At 47.7% G+C, this 15,608-nt stretch overlaps 1 protein-coding gene across 2 annotated transcripts in view; it reads left to right on the forward strand.

Moving 5' to 3' along the window:
* The window catches only part of VPS13C (vacuolar protein sorting 13 homolog C), a 518,321-nt gene that overhangs the window by 55,854 nt on the left and 446,859 nt on the right, over positions 1-15,608 (forward strand). For both annotated transcript variants that reach the window (XM_073579421.1, XM_073579422.1), the window contains exons 2-3: positions 6,807-6,850; positions 9,060-9,102. In XM_073579421.1, coding sequence (XP_073435522.1) covers positions 6,807-6,850; positions 9,060-9,102 — 87 coding nt within the window. The remainder of the gene's footprint in view (positions 1-6,806; positions 6,851-9,059; positions 9,103-15,608) is intronic.

The raw sequence follows: 15,608 nt of genomic DNA on the forward strand, positions 1-15,608 counted from the left end.
AACCGGACGGCACCATCCGGTTCTGCAATGACTTCAGGAAACTGAATGCGGTCTCAAAATTTGATGCCTACCCTATGCCCCGGGTCGATGAGTTAATAGATCGGTTAGGAAAAGCCCGGTATATTACGACCCTAGACCTAACAAAGGGGTATTGGCAGATCCCTCTGGCGGAGGCTGCCAGAGAAAAGACGGCATTTGCTACCCCAGAAGGTCTATTTCAGTATGTGTATATGCCGTTTGGACTGCACGGAGCACCAGCGACCTTCCAGAGACTGATGGATCGAGTCCTGAGGCCACATAGGCGGTATGCTTCGGCCTATTTGGACGACATTGTCATTTACAGCTTGGACTGGGAGACTCATCTCCAGAAAGTACAAGCTGTGATTGACGACCTGTGGGAGGCAGGTCTAACCGCAAACCCCAAGAAATGTCACATCGGGCTAGAAGAAGCCCGGTATTTGGGGTATGTAATTGGGAGGGGTGTTGTTAAACCCCAGGTTGATAAGATTCAGGCGGTTCAGGACTGGCCACAACCTGTCAACAAGAAGCAGGTGCAAGCCTTCCTGGGGATCGCCGGTTATTATCGCCGGTTCATACCCAATTTTGCAGCCATCGCTACCCCCCTGACGGATCTTACAAAAGGGAAAGACTCCGTCATGATTAAATGGAGTTTAGCGGCTGAAGAAGCCTTCCATAGCCTAAAACGGGCACTTTGCTCTCAGCCCGTACTGGTGACTCCAGACTTCCGCAGCGAGTTTGTGGTACAAACGGATGCCTCTGATACCGGTATCGGGGCCGTACTCTCACAAGTGAGGGACGGAGTGGAACACCCAGTCCTCTATCTTAGCAGGAAGCTGAATAAACACGAGCAAAGGTATGCAGTCGTGGAAAAAGAGTGCCTAGCCATTAAGTGGGCTCTAGAGGCCCTCAAATATTACCTGGTGGGCCGAAAGTTCAGGCTGATCACTGACCATGCCCCTCTCAAGTGGATGCACTTGAACAAGGAACGGAATAGCCGGGTGACCCGGTGGTTCCTTGCCCTGCAGGCCTACACTTTTACGGTGGAGCACCGCCCAGGGGTACAGATGGGGAATGCAGATGCCCTGTCCCGAGTGCACTGTTTGGCGGGTGTCATTGCTCGACCAGAGTGGTCTGAGCAGAAGGGGGGGATATGTGAGAATCATGTGGGAATAGTGGATGAGGGCAGGTATATCTCGCCCAGATTCCTCTCCTATGTGGCCTAGTCTGGTCAGTATCGCACCTGCTTACTAATGGATAATGGGAGGTGGATATATAAGGATGCCAGGTGGTTGTGTGAGTGTCTCAGCCTGGGAACACAGAGCCTGTCTGTGTGAGAGACACACGTGAGTGGAAGCAGTGCCCACTGCAACTGTGGTTTGGCTGGACGGGAGAAGCCCGCCAGTTGGTAGTTAGGTTGTCCATTGTTTAGTTAGTGCTGGACAGGCAAGGATTTGTTTTATGTTTTATTTCCTTTTGCATTGCTTTCACCGTTAATAAACCTGACCCAGGGTCAGTTATACACGAATCCCAGCTCTGCGCCTGAGTTTCATGCTGAATGCACGTGACCTTTGACCCCAGCAAAGGCGATCCCGGAGTGTTTTATCACTATATATATATATATATATATATATATATATATATATATATATATATATATATATATATCTTATCGTGTTTGTCTGTAACCGAAATCACGGGCCGTTGATTGGTCGCGGCCGCCAGGCCGCAACCCATCAGCGACAGGCGCAGGCCTTAATCTGTAAAAAAGAGAATTAAAATTAAAAAAAAAAGATATTCTCACCTTCCGACGGCCTCCTGTCTTCTTTCCACGCGCCCGGCCTCGCGTTCCCAGTAATGCTTTGCGGCTTAGACCGCTGATGACGTCACTCTCGCGAGAGCGAGTAAGTAGACCGATGTCATCAGCGGTCTAAGCCGCAAAGCATTACTGGGAACTCGAGGCCGGGCGCGTGGAAAGAAGACAGGAGGCCGTCGGAAGGTGAGAATAACTTTTTTTTTTTTATATAATATTTTTGTACAGGGCTGCAGTAGTGATTGGTCACGGCTACAAGGAAAGGGGAGTGAGGGGACCATGCATACCAGGATTGGGGGGTGAGGGGACCATGCATACCAGGATTGGGGGGTGAGGGGACCATGCATACCAGGATTGGGGGGTGAGGGGACCATGCATACCAGGATTGGGGGGTGAGGGGACCATGCATACCAGGATTGGGGGGGTGAGGGGACCATGCATACCAGGATTGGGGGGGTGAGGGGACCATGCATACCAGGATTGGGGGGGTGAGGGGACCATGCATACCAGGATTGGGGGGGTGAGGGGACCATGCATACCAGGATTGGGGGGGTGAGGGGACCATGCATACCAGGATTGGGGGGGTGAGGGGACCATGCATACCAGGATTGGGGGGGTGAGGGGACCATGCATACCAGGATTGGGGGGGTGAGGGGACCATGCATACCAGGATTGGGGGGGTGAGGGGACCATGCATACCAGGATTGGGGGGGTGAGGGGACCATGCATACCAGGATTGGGGGGGTGAGGGGACCATGCATACCAGGATTGGGGGGGGTGAGGGGACCATGCATACCAGGATTGGGGGGGGTGAGGGGACCATGCATACCAGGATTGGGGGGGGTGAGGGGACCATGCATACCAGGATTGGGGGGGGTGAGGGGACCATGCATACCAGGATTGGGGGGGGTGAGGGGACCATGCATACCAGGATTGGGGGGGGTGAGGGGACCATGCATACCAGGATTGGGGGGGGTGAGGGGACCATGCATACCAGGATTGGGGGGGGTGAGGGGACCATGCATACCAGGATTGGGGGGTGAGGGGACCATGCATACCAGGATTGGGGGGTGAGGGGACCATGCATACCAGGATTGGGGGGTGAGGGGACCATGCATACCAGGATTGGGGGGTGAGGGGACCATGCATACCAGGATTGGGGGGTGAGGGGACCATGCATACCAGGATTGGGGGGTGAGGGGACCATGCATACCAGGATTGGGGGGTGAAGGGACCATGCATACCAGGATTGGGGGGGTGAGGGGACCATGCATACCAGGATTGGGGGGGTGAGGGGACCATGCATACCAGGATTGGGGGGTGAGGGGACCATGCATACCAGGATTGGGGGGTGAGGGGACCATGCATATCAGGATTGGGGGGTGCATTATTGCATTATTATTAAATCTTCAAAAATAAACTGCATATATAGTCTAGAATACCCGATGTGTTAGAATCAGGCCACCATCTAGTACTATATAATAATCCAGAGTTGAGAAGTGTTTTCAGTAGAAACGTAAAAACAATTCTTTATTCGTATAATAATGAAGAATAAAATCAGGGGTAAAGTACATGATGCCTCATGACATAAAAAGACGCTGCCCAGTAACCATTGTCTATAGTAGAGAGATACAAGTCAGTTCATATAAAAAAAACTGGAGTCTGAACTGAGAAATGTAAGTTAATGTGTATGCACAATGTAAGTGCATATTAACACATGACCATTAACCAGAGAAAAAAAAGCAAAAAACACAAATATCCTGAACTAAAAAGTAAAAAATGACCGCCCTCTTTCTGAGCTGGGAAAACCATCCTGTCTGGCCTAAGCTTTTACTAGTGGTTCAGTCGCTCGATCCCCTGTTCACATTTAAGTCACTTGGCAAGTGAAAAGGTTTTAAATACTAGAGTAGGGACTGTCCCACAAGGGTTGCCGTGACGTGGCGGGATGGCTTGTACGTTATTTTGATCAAAATTATGTTTACTAAATACCCTTATTATTATTTGCAGTTCATTTTTTTACTTTTTAGTTCAGGATATTTGTGTTTTTTGCTTTTTGTTTTCTCAAATCAGTTCATATGTAGCAAATAGATTCTAATTATCTATTCCAGTACCATGCGGAAATATCTCGCAACATTTAGGGTAGACGCACGCTGTTATGAACATTCTTCACCTGACTTCTGAGTTTGGGCTCCCTCTGGTGGTTGCTGCGGGTAATGGGGCTGGTCGGGTTGACAGAAGTCAATCACCTGAAGAGGATGATTGGAGGTCAGGTGTTAGACTGGGAAGATTTAAGTCAGCAAGCTTCCCTCAGTGATGCTGGTGATTTGGTTTTCTTCCTGTGCATTTTGAAGTCTGCTTGCCCCCTGCTTGGTCCTGCATCGCTCAGTTAAGTTATTTTTTTGCTGGAATCTTTTTGCATTTCTAGGCTTTCGACTTTGCTGTGTTGGTTCAGCATTGTTCCCTGCTGGGACCAGTGCTGGACCCTGTTCCATATGCCACAGCTTGTCAGTCTGTTCAGTATTGCTAGTCCCCTATTATATCAGTATCTTTTGCTTTGCTTCCAGTTCACACCAGAATTCTGATCTAGTGGGGGAGAGATCGTGTGGCCTCAGTATTTTTGCATATCAGACGTGTTGGATTTTTCTTAAGGTTTTTTGCGTGATTGCAGATAGAACAGGACAGGAAAGATACTATCTAGACTGTTTGGGCCCCATCATTTGCTCAGTCTATTTTCTGCCTGTGTTTGTGCCTCATCTTGTCTCGCTGGCAATATATGTTTGGGGGCTATCTATTCCTTTGGGGTTCTACTCCGGGGCAGTTTAGCTTTCCCCTTTCTTGCTTTAGGCTTAGTTAACTCTTTGGCTGTTCCGAGGCGTCTAGGGCATCGTAGGTACGTCCCACGGCTGATTCTAGTTGTGTTGTTAGTTTTAGGGGTCTGCAAACCGCTAAGTTACCAACCATTCTGGTTGCCTAGCTTATTCCCCGGCTATCCTCGGTGACCCAATCATAACAGCACGCATTCAGTAATTGGCAGCGCTTTGGAAGTAGCACATGTCCGCTGCGTCCAAAGTGCTGCCAGCTACTGAATGAAGGTGAATCCACATGTGTTCACTGCACCATTCGGAATCACCGCGTCCAGTATATTGTATGGGAGAAATAGACATGCTGCGGTCTGGAAAGACATGCCACATGTCCGTCTCCGCAGGTGTCTCTAGACGCACTGTGGACATGGGTTTCTTGAATTGCCATCCACTATGCTGTAACATCAGGACTCTGCGGGTTGGACGCTGCGCAAGTACGCAGAGTCCAACCCGCAGCGTTTACGGATCACGTGCACCTAGCCTTACCGTAGATATTTGGCTGTTGTGGTCCAGTTTGCGCAGTACACAGTAAATAGCCACTAAAGGAACTTGCAAATGTTATAGCATATATGCGCAGGTATCCAGGATTAAGATGTTCAAAACATATAGTTAGGCTTAATGCTTACTACAAGAGCGTGTGCGTATAGTCATACATTGAGACCCACATAGAGCCATTATCGTGCCTAGGGCTTATATTCAGAGTCCGATAGATAAAGTGCATAGAACATTTTATAGACTCTGACGAGTATGACATACATGTACACAGTCATAGATTTTAGATCAGGGGTCCTCAAACTTTTTAAACAGGGGGCCAGATCATGGTCCCTCAGACCATTGGAGGGCTAGAATACAGTTTTAAAAAAAAAAAAAAAAAAAAAAAAAAAAAAATGAACAAATTGCTATGCACACTGCACGTATCTTATTGTGAAGTAATACAACAAAACAGGAACAAATACAATATTTAAAATGAAGTAAAGTTAAATCAACAAACAGATTTTTTTTTTTTTTTTTATATGGGTTCTTTGAATATCCTACACTTCGAATCAGTTTTTTCTCTTTCTTGATAGCAATTTTGAATCCCTAGGAAACAATGATATTAGTAAAATAGCAACATATATACAGCGCTACAAAAACTATACCAGCAATGAAATTGCCCACACAGAGACATACAGACTGCACTGCCCACCAATGCAGCCTCACCAGTGCCCATATTGGTGGAACTCCACTTTTACCTCAGGCTCAGACTGGTGTGGTGCGATAGTCCCCAACAGGCAGGTAAATGTCCCCAATAGGACCCGGCGGTAAAAAAACCAAAAAAAAACCCAGTACTCAGCTATGTCCCCCGCTGCTCTGAAGAGGCGCCCGCTCGTCTCCGTCTTCTTCCGGCACAGGCGGCGTGATGACAATCACGTCATCTGTGTGTGCTTGCTGCATACGGAGGGCTGCGCAACGCCTTTCCTCGGCGCCTCTTTCCGCCCGCGACTACAGGGCCGTTACGTCATTGGAAGCGCTATATAGCATCCTATACATTACATGCTTATTATAGGTGCATATAGTGCTCTGAGCAGAGATCGTCATGAAACTGTAAAGCGCTGCGGAATATGTTATGTATAAAAATAAATATTATTATTATTATTATTATTATGAAGATGCTTTCTAAGCTGCAGGCACTATGTTATAGAGCAGGAGGAGCTGAGCAGATTGAGGTATAGTTTTTGAGAAAGGATTCAGTATTATAAAATTTTTTTTATTTTTTTTAATTAAAATCTCTGCTCTTTCAGGGATTTTCGATCCAGTGGGCAGGCCTATCGGTGACTGACAGCTGTTTCTGTAGGTACACCTATATAAAGGAAGCTGTCAGTCACTAATAGGACTGCTCATTGGATAAAAAACAAACAAACAAAAGAGCTGAGCAATAAATCTCAGGTTAAACTGTATCTTTACTCATAAAATCAAATATTAATGTACTTCATTTCTCCTGCTCCATAACATGCTGTCTGCAGATTAGAATGCATTTTCATACTGACAGTTGTTTTATAAATGTTAGTCTTTTTTTTTTTTTTTTTTTTTTTTTTTTGAGGCTTTATTTGAATTTTTTTTTTTTCTTTCTTAAGGAAATGTCTCACTTGAAAACTTGAAGATTCGTGAAAATGCCCTGGTGAGTAATTTAAAGTTTGTTACACTTTCATCCATGAGCGTTGCTTCTACTCTTGTGTCTTATCTACATAGAGGTTACAGGCTGGTTACCTGCAAGGGTATGTTCCCACAGTCAGTAAACGCTGCGGGTTGGGTGCTGCGTACATCCACAGCATCCAACCCGCAGCGGCCAGATGTTAAAGCATAGTGGATGGGATTTCAAGAAATCCCATGCCCACTATGCATGCACAGACGCCCACGGCTCACCTGAGGAGATGGACATGCGGCGCGTCTTTCCAGACCACAGCATGTCTATTTATCTTGTGGAGACGCTCAGTCTCCGCAAGATAAATATCACCGTCCAATGTATAGGACGTGGTGATTGCGCACGGTTCAATGAACACATGTGAAATCACCTGCGTTCAAAAGCCGTCAACGCTTGAGGCCATGTGCACACGATGCAGATTTGCAGCGTTTCCGCAGCGGATTTTACCGCGCAGAAACGTTGCATATCCGCATTGTGATGTACAGTACCTTTAAAATGAATGAAAAAAAAAAAACGCTGTGCAGACGCTGCGGATTTTTCCGCGCGGTTTTCCTGCGGTACAAAATCCGCAGCATGTTGCTTCTTTTGTGCGGTTTTCTATCTCCCCTGTTACCAAATCCGCAGGGGGAAGACCGCAATGGAAAACCGCATGAAAACCGCGTGAAAAATGGAAGAAATCCGCAGGAAAAATGCAGGTCATTTGACCTGCGGTTTTCTTCCATTCTGCACGGAAAAATCGGCAGGGCTCAAAACTCCGTCTGCACTCAGCCTTAGATGCTTTGGACACAGTGGACGTGTGCTGCGTCCAAAGCGCTGCCGATTACTGACCGTGGGAGCGTAACCCAAGACTACTGCTGTCATAAATACAACAACTACAACAAAGTATTAGGATGTGTATACTTTTATGCAACGTATTGTAGTCCAGTTACACCCAGAGCTGCTGTCACCGTTCTGCTCTTACCTAATGTATTGTACTCCTGTTACAGCCAGAGCTGCAGTCACTGTTCAAATCTTACCTAATGTAAGGTACTCCAGTTACAGCCAGAGCTGCAGTCACCGTTCTGCTCTTACCTAATGTATTATACTCCTGTTACACCCAGAGCTGCAGTCACTGTTCTGCTGTTACTTAATGTATTGTACTCCAGAATATGTACAGGACTGTGCCTGTGTAATGAGCGACGCAGCAGTGATGCCTTTAACGGCTGTAATGTGCCTGTACAATAAGCAATGCAGCCGTGTTGCCACGACGACTAAGCAACTGTCGCTGATTGGTCGCGGCAGTTAGGCCGCGACCAATCAGCGAGGTGGGACTTCCATGACAGACAGACAGACTTAGACAATTATATAGTAGATATATTTTATTTATATTATATTTTTTTTTAAATTGTGGGGCAAAAGGATTTTTTTTTTCCTTAAGATTTTAAAAACTTGTTTTCCCCATCTCTTCTGGCTCCACAGTTTTAAGTCATGCCCATTGAGAATGATAGACAATCTCCTAAAAATATAATGTGGCCAATATGGTGCATTTGCAGAACTTCACTACTTTCTGGACTAATGCAAGTGAGCTGAGTGATGTTTGCATGGCTTCCTCAGCGCAACTCACATGCCCAGGGAGGAATGAAGCTGCGTGAGTGCTCAAGACTGATCACATCAAATGCTTTCAGTGTTTTCTTTTTATCTTGCCACTGTATGCAAATAGATTCTGAGACCTTACAATTTTCACTTGGACCACCTAGAAAACTCTCCCTTCAAGTCACTGAGCATCTCTTGGCTATTGTTGATTCATTGTGCATGCAGCTACTGTAAATTCATACTAAATGCTTTGGCTTATGTGGGCCCAAATGGATGCACTTTGGATAATATTTGGTGGAAATGCTGTAAGTACATCTGTGTCTTGCAACCCTTGCATGACTTAAACAACTCCTGGAAAATTCTCTTTATTTGCCGAAACAACCTGTGCATGTGATGGGTTTTTTATCAGTCTGTTACTGGGGTTACATTGTATTGTGTATTCTTAACAGCACTAAAATAATATACAAAGCATATATTTCAAAAGGACCGACTGAAAAGTCTAGCTGAGAGAATCGATAATTCAGTTCTTGTATGATTTATGTACATTGGCCTCTATCTAAGAACATTTTCTGTTATTGTAATGACATGATAATGCTATGTTTATTTCTGTTAGAGTGAGTTGGATGTACCGTTCAAAGTGAAGGCTGGACAGATAGGTATGTATTATTTATATTACCTCTTTAATTCTGATGCAAAATGACATTCAATTTCTATCCAACTTTTCATTTGTGGATAATTTTTAATATGCATTTACATTCTTCATTTACATTCTTCTTTACTGTGCAGGTTTCTAGAGTAGGTAAGCCTAACTACCAACTCCTGTTTTATTTTCTCACTTTGACGCCATCTTCTTCTACTATTTCATGAATAGCTGAAGTATAATAATTACGGTATTCAAAACCAATTTGTTATAGTAAAGTGGTAAATTAAGGCCTTATAATTTATAGATATCTTAAATGAATTTTATGGACTTAATATAAACATTACAGTTGGCATGGATGGCTTAAAAATAACGAAATTGGGCATTCTCAAATACTGTTTTCCCCCATTAATTTCTCTGCTGGTCTATGCTTGGACCAGAAAGAATAACATCCTCTTCCATCACCTGACGGCTGAGGACTTTGATACACTGCAGCGGTCAGGTAACAGGAATGTCTTCTCATTACTGACATCCTCCCACATATGGCTGCAATCTGACTAAACAAATCGAAGGGTGTTGTTATCTGGCCATCGGTGTCTACCACATCTCAAGAGGAGTGAGGACCCTGCTCGAAAGATTATAATTTGACAATCTTCATTGTTGGGTCTGGTGTCTCTCCTATTCCTCTTGACAATACCCTATGGGGTTAAGGTCAGACGAGTTTGCTGGCCAATCAAGCACAGGGATACTGCTCTTTTTAAACCAGGTATTGGTACTTTTGGAAGTGTGGACAGGTGCCAAGTCCTGCTGGAGAATTAAATTTCCATCTCCAAAAAGCTTGTCGGCAGAGGCAAACATTAAGTGCTCTAAAATTTCCTGGTAGTCTGCTGCGCTGACTTTGGTCTTGATAAAACACAGTGGACCTACAGCAGCAGATGACCTGCTCCCCAAACCATCACTGACTGTGGAAACTTCACACTAGACCTCAAACAACAGTCCAGTTCTTTTTCTCCTTGGCCCAGGTAAGAAGCTTCTAGCATTGTCTATTGGTCATGAGTGGCTTGACACAAGGAATCCATCACTTGTATCCTATGTCTTGGATACATCTGTTTGTGTGTCGTGGCTCCTGAACCAATGACTCCAGCAGCAGTCCACTCCTTGTGAATCTCCCCAAATTTTTTGGATGGCAATTTCTTAACAATCCTTTCTAGGCTGCGGTTATCCCGGTTACTTTTGAACTTTTCTCTACCACACTTTCTACTTCGCCTCATTGGGGGACACAGGACCATGGGTGTTACGCTGCTACCACTAGGGGGACGTTAAGTAAACATAGAAAAAATTAACTCCTCCTCTGCAGTATACACCCTCCTTCCGGCTCCAAGTGAACCAGTTCTTGCTTAGTGTCTGTAGGAGGCACTTGGGTCTGGGATTCAGAACCCAACTTTATTATTTTCATTTTTTTAAATCTTTTTCCATGGATTAAAGGGGTGACTGGTCCTTTCATGGGCCCGATCTCCCCAAATCTTCAACAGGTGGGAACGCGAAGTGTCGCTTCCCCATACCCCTTCCTGCAACGTTACAATGCCTGGGCTCGTTTCAGGGGTGACTGGTCCCTCCAGGGCCCCGATCTCCCAACATCACCAACAGATGGATACATGGGGAATCGCCCCCACTTATCACCTTCTGAAGCTAGGCCTACAGCCCGTCAATCACCCTGTTCCATCCCAAGGGACTGAACCCATGGGGCGCACAGAAGCTTCAAGAGTCCATGCAGTCCCATTCCATCAGCTCTAATAGAAAGTGGATGATGACAGGAGGCAGATGGTCCCTCTCCACCTCCCTGTCAAAGGGATGGTGGATTGAGGGCGAACTCCATGGCCAGTACCTGCGGTTCCAGCTCTGCTACATCCGCGCCAGTTTGTGAGTACAAGAGGGGTTTCCCCCCCAGCGCCCAAGGATTACAGAAGGGTTTCTTAGATGCTAGGTCCTGACCCCTGGGAAGAGATGCGTGTCCCGACGGAGTTGCCTGCGATCGCACGCCACCGCAAAATTAGTCCCCGGTTTCTAGCCGGACTAGGCCGCGTGTCGTCATAACCCCGCCCACTGGGGCGGCTTCGCCCGCATTTTCTGGCTTTTCTTGCTTTAGCCGAGAAGCGCAACAGCTGTGACTCTGCCCACTTGGCTGGCTTCACCCACGTCTGCAGGTGTTTCTAGTTCCTAATGAGAATCGCCACTGTTAACCCTGGCGGCTATTTCTCCTATATGCTGACCGCAGAGAAGCACCTGTCTGCATTCAGAACGAGCGCTGGCAGACACACCTTGAGGCTGACGGAAGCTGACACCATCCCTGGGGACACAGGACCTTGGTAAGCTGCAAACTGAGCTTAACCCCTTCCCTACAGTACAGAAATCGCTATACCTCTGAGCAGCTCTAGACGGCCAATATGTCCCAACAAAAGACTGCCAAAAAGACCAATAAAACACGTGGCAGCGTTGGCTTCATGTACCCCATGTAATACCCTATTGTCACAGGGTCACAGTACTCCCTTCTGCATGGCCTGCGAACCTGCATGTGCACAGGAGCCCTCTGCTATGGCCGACCCCAGTGGACCTAGCCCCCCTAAATGGGCCACGTCCCTAGCACAATCCATGGCTTCTCTGGCTAAGGCAATAGAATCCTTCTGTGATTCCTCCTCAAGCCATGGCATCTGTTTGTCTGGTGCGGAAAGCCCCCCCGTAGTCACGCAGGGGTCGTCCTGCAATGAAAGATATACAAAATTCTAGGAAGCGAATCCATAGCGCGTCCCCTGGGCCATCCTGGTCTTCGGAGTCCACGACTTCCATTTCCCGCTTCCCCTCACCGGGGGTTTGCAGCGAGCACGACTCACAATACGAGTCTGATGTGTCCATGGACTTGGAAGAGTGTGAGGAGTTACTAGTGTCCATGGACTCGGAAGAGTGCGAGGAGTTACTAGATTACTTCATTCAACTAGACAATGAAGCTCTGAGGGTGAGCGAGGACCCTGCAAGTAGTCCAGACCACACAGTGTCCTTTAAGAGAATTAAACGTCCTCATAGGGTGTTTGCTAATCAACTCGAGTTTACGGACATCATTTAGAGGCACAGGAGTCAACCCAGACAACCGAGTCACAGGGCATAAGCCCCTTGAGTCCCCCTCAGTGGATCCCCCCATTTCACATCTCGCATCTAAAACCCTCCTGTCTTTGTCCAATGGCTCCTCAATTAATAACCCCACTGACCGACAGATTGATAATCTCGCTCGGTCAGTTTTTGATGCCTCTGGCTTGTCTCTCTTGCCATCCTTTGCCGCAACATGGGTGGCTAAAGCCATAGCGGCTTGGTCAGAGGCTCTGGCCAAAATCTGTTGTGACAATAACCTGCCTTCTGAGTCAGTGAATCTAGCTTCCCAGATCGCACGGGCTGGAGACTACGTTGTACACGCCTCGCTAGATGCAGCCAACTGCGCCGTACTAGTTGCTGAAAATGCCATCACTATCAGGAGAGCTTTATGGCTGAGAGTGGCGAGCAGATTCAGCTTCCAAAACATCCCTAGCATCTCTGCCTTACCAGAGCGGGCTCCTGTTCGGAGATAAACTGGATCAACTTTTCTCTGACGCTACGGGAGGGAAGAGCAAATTCCTTCCCCAACAAAGACCCAGTCGAACTTTTCGAAATCAACACCAGGTTCGGTTTCGGCCATTTCGCGTCACCACAAGCTGGTCCTCTATGAATGCTTCCGCTGGATCGGCTCGCCCCCTGTGTAGAGAGAGAGGCTCCCAGGCTTCGTACAAACCCTCTCCTTGCTGGAAAAGCAGGCCCAGACAGCCTGGATCCAAAGGATCCAGATCTCATAGATTCTCTACACAATGACTCGATTCCGTATCCGGTGGCCACCAACAAGGTAGGCGGCCGTCTACTCTTGTTCCGTCAACCATAGCTTGCGGTTGTTCACAATCAGTGGGTCAGAGATCTGGTGTCCTCCTGATACAAAATAGTTTTCTCCCCCCCCCCCCAGCACAGTTTTAACCGTCTCAGCCCCCAAGACAGAGCACAGGCAGCCTCGTTCTACCGAGCCATAAATGCACTCCGCAAAGACGGAGTCATGGTTCCGATTCCGCAGGGCGAAAGATTCAAAGGGTTTTACTCAAACCTGTTCGTGGTTTCAAAAAAAAGATGGAACGGTGTGGCCTATTCTCGAACTGAAACTGTTGAACAAGTTTGTCAAGGTCCGTCACTTCAGAATGGAGTCCCTCCGTACAGTCATCCCCTCAATGGAGAAAGGGGAATTTCTCGTATCCATCGATATCCAGGATGCTTATCTTCATATCCCAATCTTTCCCCCGCCAAAGATTCCTGCACTTTGCGGTCTGCGAGTAACACTTTCAATTCAAAGCCTTGCCTTTCGGTCTCGCCACCGCCCCCTGAGTGCTCACCAATGTCATGTGGCTGTCATGTCCATTCTACACTCTGGGGGCGTGGTGGTCCTACCGTACCTGGACGATCTGCTCATCAAGGAATCGTCCTTCCAGGCCTGCGCAGAGTGTGGGCATCACTGTGGATACTCTTTCTCATCTGGGCTGGCTGGTAAACTTGAACAAGTCTTCCCTGGTACCAATACAGAAGTTCTCCTTTCTATGGGTGATCTTGGACACTTCCCAAGGGTTTGTGATTCTCCCACCAGAAAAGATCTTGGCCTTGCAACAGGGACTTCTGAGGCTTTCCTTCCCCTGTCCTCACTCCTTGCGGTTCAGCATGCAGGTACTGGGCAAGATGGTAGCAGCAATCGAGGTTGTTCCATTCACCCAACTACACCTTTGCCCTCTTCAACAGGCGCTTCTGACAGCCGTTTTCTCCGGACTGTCTTTTCTGGCTGTCCCAGCGGGTCAGGCAGACCCTCAGATGGTGGACTTTGATGTCCTCAGTGGATCAAGGAAAATCCTTTCTTCCGGTACGTTGGCTAGTGGTGACCACCGACGCCAGTCTTCTCGAATGGGGAGTGGTCTTCCATCACCACATGGCCCAGGGAAGCTGGTCAACTCCGGAATCACGTCTCCCTATCAACATTCTGGAAATTCGAGCAATCAAATTAGCCCTCATGCGATTTCATCATCTCCTAGCAGGTTGCCCCATTTGAATTCAATCAGACAACGCCACAGCGGTGGTGTGCATCAACTATAAAGGGGGCACTCGAAGCAAAAGGGCGATGCTCGAGGTGGCTGACATTCTTCACCAATGGGCCACGAAAAATCACTGTCATTTCAGCAGTTCATATCCCAGGGGTAAAGAATTGGGCGGCAGATTTTCTCAGCCGCCAGGGTCTCACCTCGGAAGAGTGGTCCCTTCATCTGGAGGTTTTTCAGCAGATTTGTCATCGCTGGGGGGATGACTGACGTCGATCTCATGGCCTCAAGACAAAATGCAAAGTTTACGGCGTTCATAGCCCATTCCCACGACCCAATAGCCATCGGGTCGGATGCACTGGTCCTCCCATGGAATCAGTTTTGTTACCCTTATGTGTTTCCTCCGCTCACTTTACTTCCGAAGGTCATCAGGAAGATCAGAGCGGAAGGGATCCCGATGATCCTCGTCGCCCCAGACTGGCCACGCCGAGCGTGGTACGCGGAGCTAGTGCAGCTCGTCGCCGACGTTCCCTGGCGGCTGCCAGACTGCTCGGACCTGCTATCCCAGGGCTCGATTTGGCACCAGAACTCGAGAGCCCTGAGTTTAATGGCCTGGCCATTGAATCCTGGGTTTTAACCTAAGCCGGTTTCTCCCAGCAGGTGATTTCCAACATGATTAGGGCCCGAAAACCGTCATCCATATGCATTTGTCATCTCACCTGGAGGACCTTTTTTCTCTTGTTGCAGAGCCCGTTGTCATGCTCCACTAGTTTTTCCATCCTGTCCACTTTGGAGTTTCTTCAGGCAAGACTAGACTCATGTACTGCACTTTGCTTCAAGTGACAAATTTCAGCCTTATCTGTCCTGTTCCAACGCAGTATAGCTACCAGATCACAGGTGAAAACCTTCATGCAGGGAGTCTCCCATGTGGTGCCTCCCTACAAAATACCGTTGTACTCTTGGGACCTGAATTTAGTCTTGGGGGTTCTTCAAGAGGCCCCTTTCGAGCCACTGCAGGACATGTTATTGACTCTTTTTTTCTTGGAAAGTAACCTTTCTGGTGGCCGTAACGTCAATTAAACAGGTCTCGGAATTGGCGGCCTTGTCTTGCTGGCCTCCGTTTCTTACGTTCCTCCAGGACAAATTGGTGCTTTGGACGTCTCCGTCATTTTTGCATAAACTCGTGTCTGCCTTCCATCTGAATGAGGGCATTGTTCTCCCCTCGTTCTGCCCGGCGCCGGTCCATCGTATTGAAAAGGCTCTCCACACATTGGATTTGGTGAGAGCGCCCTTTTGCAAGGCGGATGCTCTCTTTGTGCTTTTGGAGGGACACAGGAAGCGTCTACCTGCTTCTAAGGCTACAATAGCCAGGTGGATCCGC

The sequence above is a fragment of the Dendrobates tinctorius genome, unplaced genomic scaffold (assembly GCF_039654945.1).
Source record: "Dendrobates tinctorius isolate UK_male_01 unplaced genomic scaffold, ASM3965494v1 ptg000062l, whole genome shotgun sequence".
Lineage (NCBI taxonomy): Eukaryota > Metazoa > Chordata > Amphibia > Anura > Dendrobatidae > Dendrobates > Dendrobates tinctorius.